The 20,312-nt window shown below is 43.9% G+C and overlaps 1 protein-coding gene across 6 annotated transcripts in view; it reads left to right on the top strand.

The window, feature by feature from the left end:
• Positions 1-20,312, top strand: part of TEC (tec protein tyrosine kinase) — a 99,621-nt gene that overhangs the window by 39,099 nt on the left and 40,210 nt on the right. For 2 of the 6 annotated variants that reach the window (XM_080936429.1, XM_080936432.1), the window contains exons 1-2: positions 6,512-6,717; positions 7,769-7,886. Coding sequence is in view for 2 of the 6 variants with exons in the window: in XM_080936427.1 (XP_080792553.1) it covers positions 1,551-1,688 (138 nt within the window). In the remaining 4 variants the exon portion in view is untranslated. Of the gene's footprint in view, positions 1-11; positions 91-1,502; positions 1,689-6,511; positions 6,718-7,768; positions 7,887-20,312 lie in introns of those variants that run through there. The other 4 variants (XM_080936427.1, XM_080936428.1, XM_080936430.1 and 1 more) reach the window with 4 other exon arrangements.

Here is a 20,312-nt window from a genome sequence, read left to right as displayed (position 1 = left end):
TTATCCCGCAGGTGTCCGATGACACCGAGGATGTCTGAAGAATGAAGTGACCGGATGGAACTTTGAAGAGTGAGTCACCGGGCAGAAGGGGTATGTGGTAGTTAGAGTTAAATGGGGCAAGAGTGTGGGTAATGGGAGAGCAGTTGGGAAGGTGCTGCCATTGTCCAGCTAGAGCTGAGGATGTTGTAAGCTAGGGAAGTGACAACGGAATTCAGTGTGACCATAATAGGCACTTGGATACCATGTTCACAATAAGTTTATTGTCTACAACTCATTTAAATCCCACATTAACCTTGCATACCCTGGTACACCTTCTAAATCAAGGGTTGGATATTTATGTTGTAAAAGAGAGACCCTCATGAAAATCAAAGGAGCCCGAGTGGCTGGTGGTCATTGAGAAAGAGAAGAACACTAAAGTCACCAGATTGGAAGGAAGCACGGTGGAATTCCTTAGTAGCTTTGCGTCCATTTGCAGGTTACATTATCAAATTGGGCTAAATGTGATTCAAGAGACTCCTTTTGTTTCTGTGGTTTGATATGTAATTGCTTCCTGAAAGGGCGTGAAGCAGGCAAGGGAAGAAAAACTAGCCTTAATCCAGGCCTCTTCTGAGTACCTTTGGGTTTTCAAATGGTTGAGAATTAAATATGGTTGAATTTTACTTTTCTCCTTCCCTCCCTCTCTCCCTCCCTTTCTCTTCTGACCCCCTGTTTCTTCCTCTCCTATTCCTCTCTCTTCCTTCCCCTCTTTACTTTCTTATACTGTAATGGTCAGAAAGTCACATTACAGAAATTGTTCACCCTCTTTGCATCATGGGGTTTCTGGGGATTGAACTCAGATTTGGTTGTAAGCACCTTGACCCATCAAGCCATCTTGCCAGCTCTTGTTTACATTTTAAAAGACTCCAGGTATAGGACTGAGGGTCTTTGTATCCGGGAAGGTTGCCCTGAGGAAGGTTAGCTCTGACCAGGTGGGCTTCTTTTTCCTTGTGGTCTGGGTAGCAAGTTTTGGATCATGATGGTGTAGTTGTCAGGGGACTTCCCTGTAGCAACAGCTTCCCTGTGGTATCACGATGATACCGGATCAGGATGACGTCTTCACTAAGTTACAGAGGGGTGAATTGTATCCCCGACCATGATCTTCCGCTGTTTAAATCAATGATGCTGCTTTGAGGTCTAAATCAACAGCACAGGCAGTGGAATGCACTTTGCCATTTGAAGTATTTGTTCTCCGAAGTCAAAGAGCAGAACATACTAGAGAGCTGAGGGATACTGGGAGAGATTGAGTCATGCATATATTATTGTCATCATCATCAACAACATCATCATCTGAAATCTTGATTAGCTTTTCTTATTGAAATGGCAGGGATGGCTGGAGGCTGAAGTAACAGAAGAACTCTTTGCCCTGAACAATATGCCTTAGGAAATAGGACATTAGGAATTAGGAAATACAGTCGCATCAGGAAACTAACAACATCTCCTCACTGTTTATTTTCTTACCATAGAACCCTGGGGTCTTCAATGGCAGGAGACGGAGCAAACAGAAGACCGAGATGAATTTTAACACTATCCTAGAAGAGATTCTGATCAAAAGGTCCCAGCAGAAAAAGAAGACATCACCATTAAACTACAAAGAGCGACTCTTCGTACTTACGAAATCCATGTTGACCTACTATGAGGGCCGAGCGGAGGTAGGAGACCATCACAGTCCACACTGTCATTCGGTGTTGCTCTCCACTGAGCTAATGAACCTGAGGTTCCAATGTGCTGTGCTTTAGACTTGGAAGTTAAGATTTAGCATGGGATAAAACTTGGCACAAGTCTATTATTATAGTTTCAGCTAGGTAGCTATCCATTTGGTCTGAATTAGTCTGCCAGAGAAAATCCATTCCCATATTTTATAGGTCCTTATAGAATTTAATAGGCATATTAAGCACATGGCTTGTCCCCACAAACCGCCATAGTATGTATCAAAACCCAAGCTGCTTTGTGTGAGCATTTCTTCACCATCTGCGGCTGATCAGTTATTTGGTGAACCATTTATTGAAGTTGATCTACAGAGGAATCCTTCATCTCCTGATGCCAAGCATCTACTGCAGTGTCTTGTGATGGGGTTAGGGAGATTAAAGGACCATGTGTCTACCTGGGGAAGACAGTTTTGGTTAGACAGCTTCTGGCTTCCCACGAGGAATAGGAGTGAATGACTATCTCTGTCTGACTCAATTTCAAATCTTGCCAAGGTGGACATGATATTTACTTCTACTGCCATAGTCTTTTCTGTTAGAAATAATTTTAGGCTGTAGCGAATGGTTAGCAACTGGATTTCTCTTGGCCATATGCTATAGAAAATGCAGTCATGGTGAGTGTCTGGTTGCCCTGGTGTTCAGACTTCATTGCAACTATTCCTAGGGAATAGTTTTTTTCATCAGCTGTTGATTTACTTGTCTTGTTGTTGATTTCTTCTTCTGTGTTTTGGTTCCCTTGGTTTATACAGAGTGGCCTTGTTTCTTCTGAACCGTTCTTATTTCTCCTGTAGCATGTCACTGTGGACCGTACAGATCTCAGGTTCGTGCACCATGGAACCGTATTCCCTTAACTATAAACCCCCGCAAATGCTGAAAACCAAAGCTTCAACACTGCCAATTGTAAAACTGGAGCTGACACTGTTAATTGTAAAAGACCAAGCTCACTCTTTATTCTATTCATGTTCACCACGTATGTATGTGCACCCAGAACTATTACTAGTTTGTCATAGTATATGATCGGTCTGCTACATTTCTTGTTATCTGAGAAGTTCAGAAACCCGAAAGCATTTCAGATAAGAATTGTAACCAGAAATAAAGCTTATTTAAGACTTTCAAAGAGATTTGGAGGGAAAGATTAGTAAAGTTTTTGCTTTATGGCAATGATTTGTCACAACTGGAATTTTACCAGAGTAAATCCAGGAAAATAGAAATATGGCAGCAGACGTGGTAAAAGGTGGTAACAAGTAGTTAAAAAGGTACTAACCCCCAAACCTGCAGAACTTAGAAATATGCAGTGATACTATTAAATATGACACAGCAGGGGCAGAGAGATGGCTCAGAGGTTAAAAGCACTGGCTATTCTTTCAGAGAACCTGAGCTTGATTCTCTGCATCCATGTGGATGCTCACAGCCAGCTAACTGTGGCTACAAGGAACCTGATGTGATGTTCTGTGGGAGTGGCATGGATTAGGTACACAGATACACATACAGGCAAAACACCGCACATAGAGAGAAAATGTAACCCTTGATACCCGTGAGAGGACTGGTCACTTTCACACCACCTCATATGCTTAAAATCTATTATGTATAATAGTGAAGCATTTGCACGTAGCCTGTATACAACCTCTTGTGTATTTTAAATTACCTGTATATTACTTATGATGCCAGATATAATATGGATGCTATAAAACCACTCATTCTATATTGCTTAGGAAATAACATGAGGAAAGGCTGTCTATGTTCTCACAGATGCAATTTTCCCTCCATATATTTTTCAGGGTTGGCTGAGTCTATGGACTCAGAACTGTTAGGTGTGCAAGGTTCACTGTGCAGACTTAAAAGTGCCCTGACTGCTTAGGCAGAGAAAAGACAGGGAGCCCCTTGTATTTCAGATCCCAGTCTACTGTCTGAATGTGAAGTGGCTTTAGTCATTGTAGGAACTGAAAGGGCAGAAAGAGGTGGTTGTCCAACATGTAGAAATCCCTCTTCTAACCCTTAGTCAGTGTCCTTGTCTTTTCTGGTGGTTGCTCACTGGCCTTATGACCCCAGCCACTAGCTGAGTTCCTTTCTGAACCCCCCTCCCGACCCCTGCTCCTCTGATGTGTGGGGTGGTGTTTTGATTGTTCATGCTTTCTGCTGTCATGGATGGCCTGCAGTTTGTTAGTGACTTGCTTCTTGAGCCTATCACAGGTTTGTTGCCTCTCACGGTAAGAGGCAAATAGTCACCTGGGGTAGGGACACCGTAGCCAGGTGGTAGAGTGTGTGCTTAGCATGTGCTTAGCATGTACCAAGTCATTGATTAGATCCACACACCTAAAACAACACATACTTGCTTATGTTGAATTATAATTTAAAGATAAGAATCAGAATTCTTGAAATAACAGTACTTCTAACAACACAGGGCAGGTTTCCATCTGACTCCTCTCTGCCTATTATTTAGAAAATCCAGGAAGTGCTTCACAGTGGAGTTACTTCCCTGTTTGGGGGTGTGTGTTAAGTTCCTGTGTGCAGGGATGAGTCTTCTGCTTTTTGTCTCTCTGTCCTTAGAATCACAACTCAAAAAGCCCAGTGAGGTGGGGAGCCCATGAGAATGCTGAGTTGGAAAGTAAGATTCTAGAACTGGGGCTGACAACCATTGGAACCATTTGTGAGATTTAAATTGTCTGCAGTTCTTTCATTTTCAAAAACAAAAACAAAAAAACAAAAACAAAAACAAAAACAAAAAACAAACCCAAACCACCAAACAAAAGAAACCCCCAAAATACAAAACTAACACATCAAAGAGGCTACCTCTTGGTTTAGTATCCCCATTCTTAATTCCCTCATGACCGCTGAATGCTTTGAATGGCAACCCTTTCTTTAATCTCTGCACCCAGCTTTCTACAACATGATGGCCAAAGCCTTTCCTGAAACTCTTCCTTACTAATCCACCTACTGTGCTTTTCAAAGTGTACTGTGAAATTTTGTTTTTTTATAGACCTTCAGATACCCAGCTAAACTATCCAGTTAAGCCGCACATTGAAAAACTGTCAGGCCATTGGTTTCTTCAGTGTGCTTTTCCTCTTTCCTGGTAGCTAGTTTGTTCATGTGTGTGCATGTTCCAGTGAACAAAGATCTGAACAGGTTATGTTACACAATATTACAGTAACACAAACCATGGTGAATGGTGGGTGTTCCTTTCTACTTAGAGATCTAAATGACCAATGAGATAGGCCACTTGATTTTCCTGGAGAGGCTCCATTCCATATGGGGATGAAAGTCAGGAAAGCATAAGACTGCATTTTGTTAAAACAAACAATAAACAACCCCCCAAACCCCAACAACATCCCCCAAACAAGCAAAGCTGTGAATAATGGTAAAAAAAAAAAGTTGAGCTGTTGAATAAAAGAAACCAAGTACTGTGTGAATTTTGCAACAATCATTACTAAGAAAGAAGGAGACTTTAGTTTGGCCAGTGGCTGGTTCGCTGGCTACAGTACTGTCTGATATAGCATGGACACTCCACAGAGTCTATAAAGTCAAAGTGGGGAGGGCTGAGCAGGTATCCCTTCCCTCCTCTCCTCCTGGTTCCATCCTTCCAGAGAAGGGTAGGCTCCCAACCTGCCGTGGCGCATCAAGTCACATCAGGACTAAGAGCATCCTCTCCCACTGTGACCAGACAAGGCAGCCTAGCTAGGGAAAAGGGATCCAAAGGCAGGTAACAGAGTCCTAGTCAGAGGCATACTCCCCCTCCAATTGTTAGGGGACCCACATGAAGACCAAGCTGCACATTTATTTCCTATGTGTAGGAGGCCTAGGCCTGGCCCATGCATAAGCTTCCTTTGCTTGGCATTCTCAGGCACACTGGTGTTAACAATGGGGTGACTTTTGAAACACTGTGCCGGACACAGTGCTAAGGACTGTATACACACAGGCTTATTTGGTTTCATTTCAGAATGAGGAACCAAGCCAAAGAAAGATAAAAGGCCTTGCATAAAGTGTGCCATGCTAGAAGTTGCATATTCTTATTAAGAAATATCTTATGAAGAAATTGTAGGGCTGTTTCTTCAAAGCCTATCTTTGAAACCATCTTTCTACTCCAGGAAAAATTAATGGGGGGGGGGGAGAAGAGGAGGAAGAGGGAGAGGGAGAGAGGGAGAGAGAGAGTAAGAGAAGAAGAAGAGGAGAAAGAGGAAGGAGGGAGGAAGAGAGAGAGAGAGAGAGAGAGAGAGTGAGAGAGAGAGAGAGTGAGAGAGAGAGTAAGAGAAGAAGAAGAGAAGGAGGAAGGAGGGAGGGAGGGAGGGAGGGAGAGAGAGAGAGAGAGAGAGAGAGAGAGTGAGAGAGAGAGTAAGAGAAGAAGAAGAGAAGGAGGAAGGAGGGAGGGAGGGAGGGAGGGAGAGAGAGAGAGAGAGAGAGAGAGAGAGAGACCTCTGTAATACAGATAAAAATTTTAGGGTATTTTATTATACTCAGTTACAACTATTTTGATTTTTTTTTTTTTTTTTTTTTTTTTTTTTTTTTTTTTTTGTATTAAAAAAATCCACACTGAACGGGACTTTTTTTTTTTTTTTTTTGGTCCCGTCTGCCTCTAATTAGATGTTCTAAAATAACATTTTCAGCTTGTATATGGAGTTTAAAATTATTTTATGTAGATTGTGTCTTTTTATATGCTTAACTTCATTTTCATCCATTTTGACAGCAACACAGATCTGAAATGAAGGGCTCAGAAGTCTTCCAGAGTGGGACACAAGAACAGGCTTCTGTACCGGGTGTCATGTCACCAAGTTCCATGGTGACAAGGGCTACTGGGGTTGGCATTCCTAGCCCATGCCTACGTATATATCACTTTACTTGGTTGTTTATTTGTTGTAAATCAGTGGTAACAGTATTGCCTGGTAACTTCTAGAAAATTATCAAGCTTCAAGAAGAGCTTGTAGGAAGTTGTGGTTTGCAGTGAAATCAAACAGAAGTTTCTAATAACCTGGAGACCCACTCTGTAAGTGTTATCTCTGAAGTTCACAGGGCTGAACCCTTTTACCTGTGTGCATTAGCCCTAGGAGTTTATAAATGTTGCCTCTCTGAAGGACAGGCTTTCCCTAAAGAAGGTCTGCTCTGGCTGCTGCAGGGGCGGGCTTTCCAAATACAAGTGTGAACAGCTTTGCAGGAGAGGGTGGTTTCCCTGGTGATAACTAGGCTCTGCTCTGCGGGGGAAGGGTTTCCCCAGTGAAAGTGTAGGTTCTGCTCTAGCATGGGGAGGTTTCCTCAGTAAAAGCTCTGCTTGGGCAAAAGTGTTAGACCTCTGCTCAGAGAGTGTCCTTACAATCAGGAGCCAAGGAATACTACACAGTCACACTACACAGCAAAACTCACATAAGAGATTTATTGGGAGGGAGAAACCCAGGAGGGGAGAGCTGCCTCAGCTCAGGGCAGAAGCAGCAGGAAACTGAGCAGAAGGTGTGTGTGTGTGTGTGTGTGTGTGTGTGTGTGTGTGCGCGCACACGCTTATGTAGGATTTCTTGGGGATAAGGGATTTTCCAGCGTGGTGATTTCCAGGGTGAGGATTGGTGGGATTTAAATTTCTGAGCTTGGGTAAACTCAAGGATTGTTGGGTTTTCCTGTTTGGGGATTGGTGGGTTTCTGTTTCTTGGCCCTGGTCTTGGACTTGAGGTCATGTCAGGCTCAAGGTGTTTTTCTTTTGCCCTTTGACTCTACACAGTTTCAGAACTGAGTCCTGAGAATTGTAGGACACCTAGTTGGTGTCTAGTGAGTGAAGCTAATGAAAGTTCGGAGTCTCGTTCTTGTATGTTTCTAGTGAGATACGTGGTGTTAGAGGTATGGGAATAATAAAAAATAAAGGCTTTTCTTTTCTTTTTTTTTTCCTTTCCTTTCCTTTCCTTTCCTTTCCTTTCCTTTCCTTTCCTTTCCTTTCCTTACCTCCTTCCTTCCTTCCTTCCTTCCTCCCTCCCTCCCTCCCTCCCTCCCTCCCTCCCTCCCTCCCTCCCTTCCTTCCTTCCTTCCTTCCTTCCTTCCTTTTGTCTCTTTTTCAGCTTCCTGACATCTGGGGACAGGGATCATGGCTTACTCATCCTTTTACTGCTGAGGGTTTTGAACATGCGGATGCTCAGTATGTGATACATAGTCAAGTGGATTGCAGATGAGAAGCAGGTAGAGTGGGATTATCCATGACCGCCGGATGTTTGGTTCCATCTTTCACTGAGGCTGCCTGGCAGGAAATGATAGCAATGAGTTCTAGCTATGATGTCACAGACAGCCGAACAGCTTGGAAAGCGTTCTGGGTCATATGCGGGTTGATTCCTTTAGCTAGACTTGGAAAACACTAGAAGCTCTTAGCATTCCAGGGATAAGAGCCACCAAGATGAACACTTCTTCCTTATAGATTGTCAAGTGGAGACCTCAGGCATGCAGGCCACCTAGTCCCTTTCCAGAGGTTTGTATCTTGCAGCACCCTGTTGCATGCTGGGAAGCTGGGTGTGGCAGAGGATAATGATTCATTTTTTTTCTGCAGAGCCACTGGGAGCATTTGCATCCTGCTGTAGCTACTGCTACAGATGTCACAGCTTCCTCTCATCCCAGGGTTGCAGCAAACACTGAAAGGGTGTGCCTGAAATCATGAATGGAGCCACCCCTTGGTTTTCCCCTATGCATACACATTTCTCATAAAGCTTAATGTAAATTTTATATAGACAAAGAAATGACTAATATTTGATAGCAAACAGAAGAATCAACTGTGTCATTACATGAAACTCATTTTCTTATTGGCATTATTGGCATTTGAACCTCTCTGAAGATAAAGTGGCGTTATACCAACTTCTGGTTTATATGTTACTTCCCTTTCTTCGATCTCTTCTTCCATTTTTGACTTTTGTTTGTTGTCTTCTCCTTGATACACGATCTTCTGCTTCACTAGTCATTTGGAAATGTCAAGATATTAGGTCAGATGTCTGAAGGCCTGACATTTTCTTCATTTGTTAAATTAATTATCTTCTTTTTTAAAAAAAGATTTATTTGTTTATTATATATGAGTACACTGTAGTTGTCCTTAGACACACCAGAAGGGGGCATCAGATCTCATTACAGATGGTTGTGATCCACCATGTGGTTGCTGGGATTTGAACTCAGGATCTCTGGAAGAGCAGTCAGTGCCCTTAACCACTGAGCCATCTCTCCAGCCCATAATTAATTATCTTTATTGGATAGCATTCACCCTATTTCCTTAGGATGCTGAGGCCTTTTAAAAAAGATTTACTTATTTTATTTAAATGAGTGTTTTACGTGTATGTATGCGTGTGTATCTTGTGTGAACTTGGTGCCTGAAGAGGTCAGAAGATGGTGTCAGATCCCCTGGAACTGGAGTTAAGGGTAGCTGTGAACTACCATGTGGGTGTTGGGGATTGAACCTGGGTGCTCTTAAGCACTGAGCTGACTCTCCAGCCCCAAGGTGGGCATCTTTTTATAGCCACAGAACAATGGGACAGAGATCAACAAGCAAACCTTGAGGCAGAGTCTGTAGTCATGTATAATTCAGGTGCCTCAAGGTCTTTACAGTTGTTTTTCTACCTCTTCCTTCTACACCCCAAAGTCCAGAATGTAACTCATTAACATACATTGACTCATTTGGCCAAGAAATAGTTTTGTTTTTTAAACTCCTGGTGAAGGAAAAGAAACATCTGTAAAATGGGAGTTTATTAAAAACTTCTACTGAGTACATGTAACAGGTCCCAGCAAGAAATCACACTTCGGGCTCTCTTGCTCTTGAAAGATTCAAAGATCCATTCATTCATTTATTTATTTTTTCAGTTATGTGTATGTGCCGGTGTGAGATCCTGTCCACCAAGTGGAGAACAGAGGGCACAGGGTCCCCTGGAACTGGAGGTACAGGTGGTTGTGAGCCTCCTGATGTAGGTGCTGAGAACTGAACCTGTGTCCTGTACAAGAGCCACCAGTGCTCTGAGTCATTTCTACAGCCCAGGATGTTCTTATCGCAATGCTCCCTGCCTTTGAGGATGGATGTTCTCCCTCCGCACAGATGTATGATTTCACCACGGTCTGCTAGGGTGTTTAAAAAGAATCAGTTATTTTATGTTTTTCGAAGTTTCCTTGACTTTTTATTATATTGTGTCAAAGAAGTCCTGGGGTATATGAAAGGCTTCATATGAAGAAGAATATAGTACCCACAATGGCCAACCGAGCAAAAGGGGAACGTAATCAGAATTTAATCCTCTTGGAACTCTAGGTAGGGACAATACCACAAATAGCCATCTGTGATGGCTGGCTGTGCTTTATTAATTATGTTAGTAGGAAAGAGACAAGGGCTATAAGAAAGATCAGCAGTTTTGCTCAGAAGTGGTGTTGTCTGTTTCAACTTATAAAACGTAGCTCTCAGCCATGCTCAGTGATATCAATAAGACACTTTCTGTAAAAGTTTTCTTCATTGAATTGTCACAAGCTTCAGCTCTCAGCAGTTTTTAGTGGTGATCAGAAGTCAAGCTTGCATCCAAGTTTTATTTAGCCCTTTCCCCACTGAATATATTCAACAGCCTGTGTTGAAGGGACCGAAGCAATTATAAAATGTTGGCTTACAGAAAGCTTGGGAAGCATAGTAGTTGACATCAACTGGTTCTTCCCACCTCTCTCTTCCCATCCATCTGCTTTGAAGTGACTGACTTGTCTTCAACACACTGTAGTCGGCTTCTTGTAGAGGTTTCTTCCTAAGCTTTCTGATGTCACGGTTTATGTAATGAGCATTTTGTCTCTAAGCTTAGAGATCCTTAGAGCTCCGGAGTTGCTTCCTTGACCTTCCCAGTTTTCTCTAAATGTTGGTTGATAAGAATAAGGTGATGCTGGGAGGTAAGGACTATACACACACACACACACACACACACACACACACACACACACACACACACACACAATCCTCCAACACACACACAAACACACCCTATCCTCCAACACACACACATACATACACACACACACACACACACACAAACACACACACACACACACACACAGACACACGAGAGGAAGATGGAAGACAAAGAATTGGAATGGTTGGTCTTACTGGGAGACTGCTTAAAAAGAGATCAAATTTAGGGAATGGAATATGCTTTAGTTGCAAACACAGAAATTGTTGTGATTTTTAAAAAATTTATTTATTTATTCACTTTACAATCCAATCTTGGCCTTTTCTTTCTTCCCAGTACCCCCTCATGCAAGTCCTCCCCCACATTCCACCTTCCTCTCTTCTTCTGAGAAGGAAAAGCCCTCCATGGGTGTCACCCATTCCCACTAACACCCCCTCCCCCACATTTTTCTTTGATGCATAGGGGTTGGGAAAGGTTATAAAGGTTTTCAGATAGCCTTCCAAGACCAAGCACATAAGAAATGTTAGGCAGGGAGACCTCACTCTGTGCAAAGGGGACAGACAACATGTGGAAAGGCCCTGAGAACAAAACCGGTCTTGGTGAGTCTGGAATGTTTATGGTCTTAGACCGGTGTGGATGTGTATAATAAGTAGTCACCCGTGCAGAGGGATAGTTGGCTTGTCATGATGGACAATTACACATTTTTAAAGCTTGAAGAGACTTTGAAAAATGTCCTCCAGGTGTTCTAGTTTGGGAAACTGAGGATAAAGAGATGATTTGCTTCAGGTCACCCGTTAACTGATTTCCAGCCTGGACAAAGACACTCATTTTCTGATTGCACCGCCTCAGTTCTGGAAAGGATGTTTGTGGTCTGTGCAAACAAGTGAGGGCACCCCACCCTATCAGGTGACTCAGCGGGGAAGTTGGAGCAGATCCCAGGAGGCTCAGCATATGGAGTCGTGAGGCTCTGGGTTCAATCCCAGCTCCTGGTAGGAGGGTGCGGACAGGCAGGTCAGATACTGTTGCATAAGAAATGTGTCTCCTCCCTTTAAAGCCTTGTTCCTGTTAAGCATCTCAGTCCCCTTCTCTCTGGTCATCCTGGGCCTGGCCCAAATCATCTCAGAGGACAGTTTAGACATTCCCCGGCAGAGGCCTCACTCCTGAACGTCTGCCCGTTTATTCACCTGTTCTTAGTGCTCTGGCCAGCAAGCAGTGCACAGTGCTTTCCCAAACCATTGTTTAATGATCTAAGCGTGTCCAAGAGTAAGTATTTCACACTATTACCTCAGGACAGCATCTGCTGTTCATCACTGCAGGGCTGTGATCAGAAAGTATGTAGGCAGAGCAGAAATATCTTTAGACCTGTCACGGCGGTTTCTATCTTCATTTAGTTCCTTTTTATTGTTTTGAGGACACCTGTCATTTAAATTTAGAAAGTTTTTTTTTCTTTAAAGCATTTACCGATGTTAGTCTCTCCCAGAGTAAAAAGTGGACATTGTTAGTATATACCAGGAGACATCACATGACAATTAGACAAGGTAGACATTAGTATATACCAGGAGATGTCACATGACAATTTAAAAAAGTGGGTATTATTATTAATACCAGGAGATATCACATAAAACATTAGTATATACCAGGAGACATCACATGACAGTTAGAAAAAGTAGATGTTATTGTATACCAGGAGATATCACATGACGATTTAAAAAAGTGGACATTGTTATTATATATCAGGAGATGTCACATGACGATTTGAAAAAGTGAAACTACCCTTTGAATCGTTTCTCACAAGTAACAAAGTATGAGCGGCAGCAGATTTAGAAGCATGTGTGTCACACGCAGTAACCTCTGTGGAGTGGATTGTTTCAGTTGTGTCAGGAAAATCCTAACACTGGTAGCTTTGGGTGCTGTGAATAGACTGAACATCCATGGTAAACGTTGAAGTTTAATAATTACCAGTAAAAACTGTTAGCTATTTCTGAGACCAACCTTATGTTTGCCTTTCTTACTTTTAAATTTTCACTTCTTTTCTTCTTATGCATCCCAGGGACGTCTCAAACTCACTATGTAGCTCAGGCTGGCCTTGAACTGCCCTTCCTTGCTGGGTTACAGGCACAAAATATTATTCTTGGCTTAACTTTTTTCTTTCATTTTAGAAAACAATTCTTAAGATTTGCAAATATGTTTGTATGTTTTCCCAAACAAAAGTTGTTTAGAATGTGACAGTATAGTTGTTCATTCAGTAAACAATGGAGTTAGAAACTTTACAGATTCTTTAGAGCTTTGTTGTTAATTGTGGGGATGAAAGGTCCCCCATTAAGTTTTCATTCCTAGATCCTCTGTGTAGAGCCCCCTGCACTCACCACTGCAGAAGACAAGCAAACCAGGCCTTTCCTTCCTGGCCAGACTGCAATGTGCACCCCTTGATCCTCACTGAGGGTTGGGGTACAACCTACTGTTAGCACACCACATGCTTTCCTTTATAATATATGGGATTTGGCTTATTTGCCCAAGCACCGTGGAGGGCCAGAGTTATTAGAGAGTAAATTCTGACCCAGCCCAGCTCACAGTCTGATTATTCCCCACGAATACCTCTGTAGATTCCTGCTAGGTTCTCTTGCTGTCTGGGCTTAGTGGGGAAGGCAGCCTGGCCTCCTCTCCTTCCGTTCCTGCTCTTCAACCTTGTTTGTGGGCAGAGTTGTTTGCAGATGCTGTGGCTTTCTGATTAGGCTGGACTCTTTAGCTCTCCAGACCGTGCTATGGTGCCACTGTGCCTACAGGAGAGGTTCAGGGTTCCCTTGAATCAATACATTGGATATGGAGACCTACGGAGATACCAAGGTTCTCTGTATGTTTCCCTGTGGCTCTATCTTATCAGTTTTCCCATAAATCATGCCCACAAATTGCCCACAGCTTTGTCATGCACTGTGTGACAAAGTGAAGAACCCAGGGACAACCAAGTCAGGGTCAGCCAAGTCAGGCACACCCTCATTTGACTACAAGCTTCAGGATGTCTTATCTCTCTGGCTAGCACCCTGACTGTTAAACCACACGGCGCTACTTTCCACCCATGGGGACTTCCGTGCACATCGTTACTGACCACCTTGGGGCATGTATTTCCTTCCACCTCACTTCCCTTGGCTCTGTGTTTCAGGCCTCAAAAGGGGCCACCTTTGCTACCCATTTACCCCTGTTTCTTCCTGGATGCGTGGTGGAAAATGGTGGGTACCTTATGATTTTAGACTATTAGAGGCCAAGGTCTATTTGCATTTATTGATGTGTCCATTTGAGCATTTTCCCTCTTAGGTCTGTCTGTCTTTAAGATATAGACTATATGTTCTAAATCAAGCCATCATCATAAACACTATACATACATGAGGATATAGGCTTCATACCTGTGTTTGTGGCTTGTCCGGGTCTCTTCTACAATTCAGTTTCAATTTTTTAATTTATTTTGTGTGTGCGTGCCTGCACGTACATGTACACAGTTCTTCCTGTGGTAAACTAGGCATAGCCTGAGTTTACTATTGTAACCATTTGTAGGAATGAGCCAGAGACTTCACAGAAATGAGTTATATAACAGCCATAAGAATTTAGTTTCAGGACATTTTCATCAATCCAAACAGAAATTGTCCCTATTTTAAAACAACAACAACATCATCAACAACAACAAGCTGAACTCAATCCCCCCCCTGCCCCCTCCCCCCCATCTCCCACCTCCTAGCAACCATCAGCTCGCTTCCTGTCAAGAAGGGATTGTACTCACTTCTCATGGAAATAGGATTACAGAGGAGTCAACTTTTGTTCCTGGCTGCTTTCATTAGGCATGATGGTGTCTAGGTCCAGTTATTCCTTTTTCTGGCTGCATAGTACTCCTCTGTATGAATGTACCACATTCTGTTGGTTCATATGGATAGATAGATATTAAGATTCCTGCTCCATTTTGGCTATTGTAAATAGCTGCTAAGAATAGTCACTTTTTTTTTGTGTGTGTTGACATAGGCTTTCATTTGTCTTGTGTACAAAGAGTCTTTGAGAAGCTGTGTTTATTTGTAGTTTGGATTTTTTGTGCTAGGGTGGCTTTGAATTTATGATCCTTCTTCCTCTGCCCTTTGAGTGCTTGCATTACATCTCCATATAGCGAGTCCTCTACCATTCTTGTTGCTTCAGTGTACTCCTGGCCTTCCCAGTGGCCATGAAATGGTGTCTCACTGTGGTTTGGCCTTGGGCTAACATTATTGAGAATCATTTCACATACCTTAATTTTAAAAGGAAAAAAAAAAAAAAAAAAAGCAGGTCCTCAAAGGAGGCATGCTGATCAATATTTAGCAGCTGGGGGCCCTTGTTTTTAGCTTTGTGAAATTCTGTTGGAGTAAGTATTTTCACTATGTCTGCTATCTGATGTCCAACATGATACTGAGGGCAGAGCTAGGTAAGGCTGTTCCCATCAGTAGCTCCAGCGTGACAATGGAGGGGATGGGAGAGTAAAGGGAGTTCTATTGAGGTGGCCTGGTTGTGCATGCAAAGTCACACAGGGTACCATTCACATGTTCATCAGAAGAGGAAAGGACTTAATATTTATTATCTACTCCTAATCTTTAAACACTGTCTTCTGAGGCACTCTGTACTGTCCTAAGAGCCTTCTGAAGCCAAGGGGACTTAATTAACCAGCTTTCTGGCTCCCAGCTGGTTAGTATCAAATTGAGGCAGGTCTGTCTTACAGCAGGACTCTCTTCTGTTCATCTAGTATTATGGGTTGGTGATTTACAGATTCCCAAGATTTAGCAAATTGCTTTGTTGGGAACTGCCTTTTGTTAAGTGAAAAGAGGCGAAGAAGGAGGAAAAGGCTCACACAGCCAAGTCTGCTAAGGAACCCTGGTGTGAGCTTCCAAAAGCCCTCTTCCAGGGGAGTCAACAACTCCGGCATGCCTAATTAAACCCAGCAGTGACTGTGGAACTCACTGTGTCTGTGCCTTTTTCTTGGTTTGCCTTCAATTCCAGACTTCCAGGGGGAAAAAGAAAAGGCAGGCATTCAGCAAAACTTTGTTGTTTATAAAATGAGCCCAGTGAGTCACTCTGAGCTGGGAATGTGACAGTGTCCTCAAGTCTTCTCAAGAAGAGCTGTCCATGTTTGGGGGTTGTTTTCTGCACAGGGACCAGGTGCAGAAGGGGTGAAATGGCAAGAGGAGGGAGCTGGTCTTTATTACCATCTGTAGAAAACTGGATGCTGCCCAGCTTTCTGAACCCGCCTGCCCAGTTGAACAGATGTGTGCACATGCACAGCATCTCTTGTCTGGAAAACGGCAGCCGCTGGGCTTGGAAGTTTCTATGGAGTTTCTCCCAAGAGTTCTGACTGTCCAATGTAGATGGGCACCAAGTGGTTTCACAAGCCTGTCTCTGGAATCTTGGTGACATTTTCCCCCCCATGAAAGGCTCTTTCCAGAACAGCTGAGCTCTGCAGTTTGTGTTTCAGAACCCCAGACACCCTGTCTCCTGTGATTCACATTTTGCACTGGTGAAATTAGACCAGAAGCATTTTCCTCTGCCTGGCTTCCTCTGTGTCTGGGTCACATGCAGACGCGACTGAGGTGTTTGTGGTATCCAGTCATCTCCGCACATTCCAAGGACTCTTCTGGGGAGGAGCTGTCTTGGGGAAGGACTTCTCTATTGTGCCTAGAGGCTGCTCCCTCTTCTGAGTTACCCTTGGCGAGGGAGGGAAAGGATGCATTGGCTGCTACCTGCCTCTTCCCTGTAGAGCTCTTTTCCTGCTGCATATTCTTGGTTTCTGCTCCTTTGGCTCCTTCGGTGGGAAGGCTGGAAGGAATCTTTGAGAGAGTTGGGCAGAGCAGTTTTTTGGCCGACGTCCCAGGCACTGGCTTGACATCCTTCACACTTAACTGTTTTACTGGACACTGAGCTGGTAGATGCATTAGTTCCTTCCTTTGAGATATCCAGAGTTACAACCTCACTGGGGGGGTTGTGTCTGGAAAGTGGTACATCCGACGCTAACCAAGTGTACAGCAGTCTGGCTTGAGTGAGCCTAGGAGGAAAGTCAGTGATAGTGCAGTTATGAGGTCTCAGGGTGCCTGAACCCATTTTAGTTGTGAGTGCTTGTTTTGATTTGAGACAACAAAATGCCTCGCCCTCTCTGTTCCTTTCCATCCCTTTAAAACTTCCATGATGCTCAGCTGAAATTTATTGCAGAGTAGTTTTAATCAGTAATGAACATTTTGAGGTCATTGTTTAATAATAGTTTTGGCGCATGTGAGTGTGTTGTGGGAGATGGGAAAGGACAGTGTGTCCATCTTCAGTAAACCAGTGAGCTCTGGAGCCCACTCCAGCCATACCTCATACTGGCTCAGTGAACTGAACACTTGGTTCGAGGAGGTCAGATGCACACGAATAACTTTCTCTGCTTCTCCTACCACAAGGACCACCCACAGTCTGCATCCAACTCATCTTTGCAGGTAGAGGACAGCATCATAAAAACTGATTTAGATGCATTCCTGGGCTCCCTAACAAGACTTCCGTGTCACCTTAGGTTTATGCTGTGGAAACTGAAATTTTAGCCAGAGTCTTTAATTTTGTTATTTTCTTGATACTTATAAGAATGCATTAGGTCTTCCTGTCACGGACTTTCTAAAAACCATACTTTCTCTCAGTGCTTGAGACAGATTTTCACCCTTGTTTGTAGCCTAGGCTAGCCTCAAACTTGCTTCAATTTCTAGAAGACTAGGAATCCAATTATGTGTCACCATCCCTGACTCAGAATCATCACTCTTAAGAACTTTTTGTTTGCATATTCTCTGCTAATTCTTTACTTAGTAACTTTCAACGCCCCCCCCCCCAACAAATTTACATATACCCCTCCCAACTCTCACCAGAAACAGAGCACCAAGCTTCCTTATCCCCTTCCTCCCCTTTGTGGGTGGGTAGGTAGGGTCTTACTATCTAGTCCTGGCTGGCTTGGAACCCTGCATGTGGGCCAGGCTTACCTCACCACAGAGATCTACCTGCTGCTGCTTCCCAGATTAAAGCCACGTGTCCCCACACATGGCCCTGTCCCTTCATTAACTTTCTCCAGCTTCCTTGAGGCTCTTCTGTAGATTTATGTTAAGGTGATACATGATTGGACATGAGAGAGATGGGCGGGGGAAAGGTCGAGGAGTGGAAGTGAGGGAAGGAAAAGGAGGAGATTCAGGAGAAGGAATCAAGATGGAGCTTGGGAAGGATGATCTGGATCCAGGTGGACTTAAATGGCATTAGGTAGATATGAATATTTTTAGGGATTCTATAGGTCTTTTATTTTATCTCATATAGAAGGTTTGTATCTTTGGCCATTGGATATAATTATTGTGTTGTTTGTGGATTGAGGATTTAATATATAAACCTACATAAAAAGCTGTCAGGCTGTGGAGTCATGTTTGTACTGGGCAGTGGAGGAAAGAAAGATGTCGGGGTAGCCGTCTCCTCCTGGGACAGAAGACACAGGGCAGGTGGAGTGAACCACACCTGAGTTCTTAGGTAGCCTGGAGTGCCAAGTGGTGGGGACCCCATGTGTGCGTTCAGGGGCCGGTAGAAGGTTGAATCATATTTTTATTATTTACTGCAACACTCTTCTGACTCCTACCTCATCCCTTTCCTCATGGCTGGAAGAAATATTCTTGCACTTCCTTGATGGCCCTGGCTCTTCGCACACTGAGTGACCGGTGGTGTGGCCCACATGAGTCCCATGGTTCGAGTTGTGGTGACTCCTTTTCTCCTTCTGGGACTCTCCTTCCCCAGCATGCCTCTCAGATGTGCCCAGGGCTCACCGTCTCTTCCAGCTTGGCATTTGCCTTAGGACGCACTGTCTTTTCCCTGGCTTCTGTTAGCATCTTGTCCTAGTGAGTTTCCCGCTTCCTGTGTCTCAACCTCATGTGTTCTGGGGTCTGAACTCATCCAGTTGTATGATTCTACTTTCTGTGTAGAATAGCTCAGTGGTGCCATTTGTCCTTGTCTCCCACAACCCCCTCCCCATCCTCCCATAATCCAAGCCACCACCACCTCTTAGGTGAATACAGTAACCTCTGTCTGTATTGGGTCTGAGTTACCTGTTCCCATGAGATCCCAGAACAACCCGGGTTCCAAATGTAGGAATTGCTTTTCCTCTCAGTGTAGACATTGAGAGTAACACCCGAAGGCAGCTCTTCAGAACCCATAGGGTTGGATCCAAACTAAAGAACTCCATTCTTGCCTTTCTTGTCATCCTCTTCTTTTATGTTCTTTACTGTGGCCCAAGATGGCAACTTGTGCTTTAGCCATCCTACCCGAGTGAAAGCTGCAAGAAGAAAGACAGTGGGCAGGAGAAGACGTCTCCCATCAGAGGCAGCTTCCTTTAACAACCTTCCCTTGTGTTTTCACACAAAGCTGCTTTTCATCAACCGTATCGGTGAGAACTTAGCCACATGATCAGATTTAGGTACAAGCTCTTTTATTCTCGATAACTGCATCCCTTCCCCAGAGTGGGTGCCATTAGAAGATGGATATTGGGGTGGACACCTAGAAATCACTGTCCATCTACTCTCCACCAGTCTGCTGTGCAGTGTCCCTGATCAGTGATAAATAGACAAGTAGAATCATGTGCGTCCCTGAGACTTGTTAGGAACATCCCATCTGCATCCCAGAAGGGTAGCTACTGCTTACCCTGCTTTCAGGGATCTGCATCCCTTCCCCTCTGCTGTCCTGATTTCTGATCCCTGAAGTGCCTCCCACATCCCACTATGAAGTCTAGGCATTAGCTGTGCCCTCTTTCTAGAACGCATGTCCCTTACTTGACTGACTCAGTGTTATCCATTTCAAGTCTCAGCTCAGTGATCCCATCTTCCCTAATTCCACTCCGTTCTCCCTGATCAGGTTAGGTTTCCCTGTGTGGAACCGGGATGCAGCTCACTGCAGCGGATGCACCCAGCATGCTACAAGCCCAAGGTGCAATCTTTAGGCACCACCTGAAACAACACCTCAACACCAACATAGATCCCCTGTATAATGGCATTTTTCTCTTTTTACTTCGTTATTTGTCTGTTTTAACACATGGTTAGTGTGATGGTTTGTATATGCTTGGCCCAGGGAGTGGTACTATTAGAAGGTGTGGCCTCGTTGGAGTAGGTATGTCACTATAGGTGTGGGCTTAAGACCCTCACCTTAGCTTCCTGAAAGTGAATATTCTGTTAGCATCCTTCAGATGAAGACGCAGAACTCACAGTTCCTCCTGCACCATACCTACCTAGATGCTGCCATATTCCTGCCTTGATGATAATGGACTGAGTCTCTGAACCTGTAAGCCAGCCCCAGTTAAATATAGTCCTTATAAAACTTGCTTTGGTCATGGTGTCTGTTTGCAGCAGTAAAACCCTAACCAAGATAGGTGGGTTTTAGTTTATTATCAGCATGATTATATTACCCTCTTTCTCTGGCGAATGTTGGATTCAGGACTGGGGCAGGGGGTGCTGAGATAAGACTACCTTTGTATCATTTCTCCGAAAAGGGGAATATGAGAGAAACAGAGGTCATCGGAGATGCACAGCAGGACTTGGAACTATTCTAGAGCCACACTCCCATACTCACTTGGTGCTGCCTGTTCTCAGGGAGGTAGCTCCCCAAGGGCACAAGTTCCAAGCTCTGTAGCCACACAGGAGGCAGTGGATCAGACCCGAGTCTCAGT

This window comes from Micromys minutus, assembly GCF_963924665.1.
Source record: "Micromys minutus genome assembly, chromosome: 1".
In the NCBI taxonomy this organism is placed as follows: domain Eukaryota; kingdom Metazoa; phylum Chordata; class Mammalia; order Rodentia; family Muridae; genus Micromys; species Micromys minutus.
The sequence above is the reverse complement of the archived record's forward strand: the minus strand, read 5'-3'. Positions and strand labels throughout refer to the sequence as shown.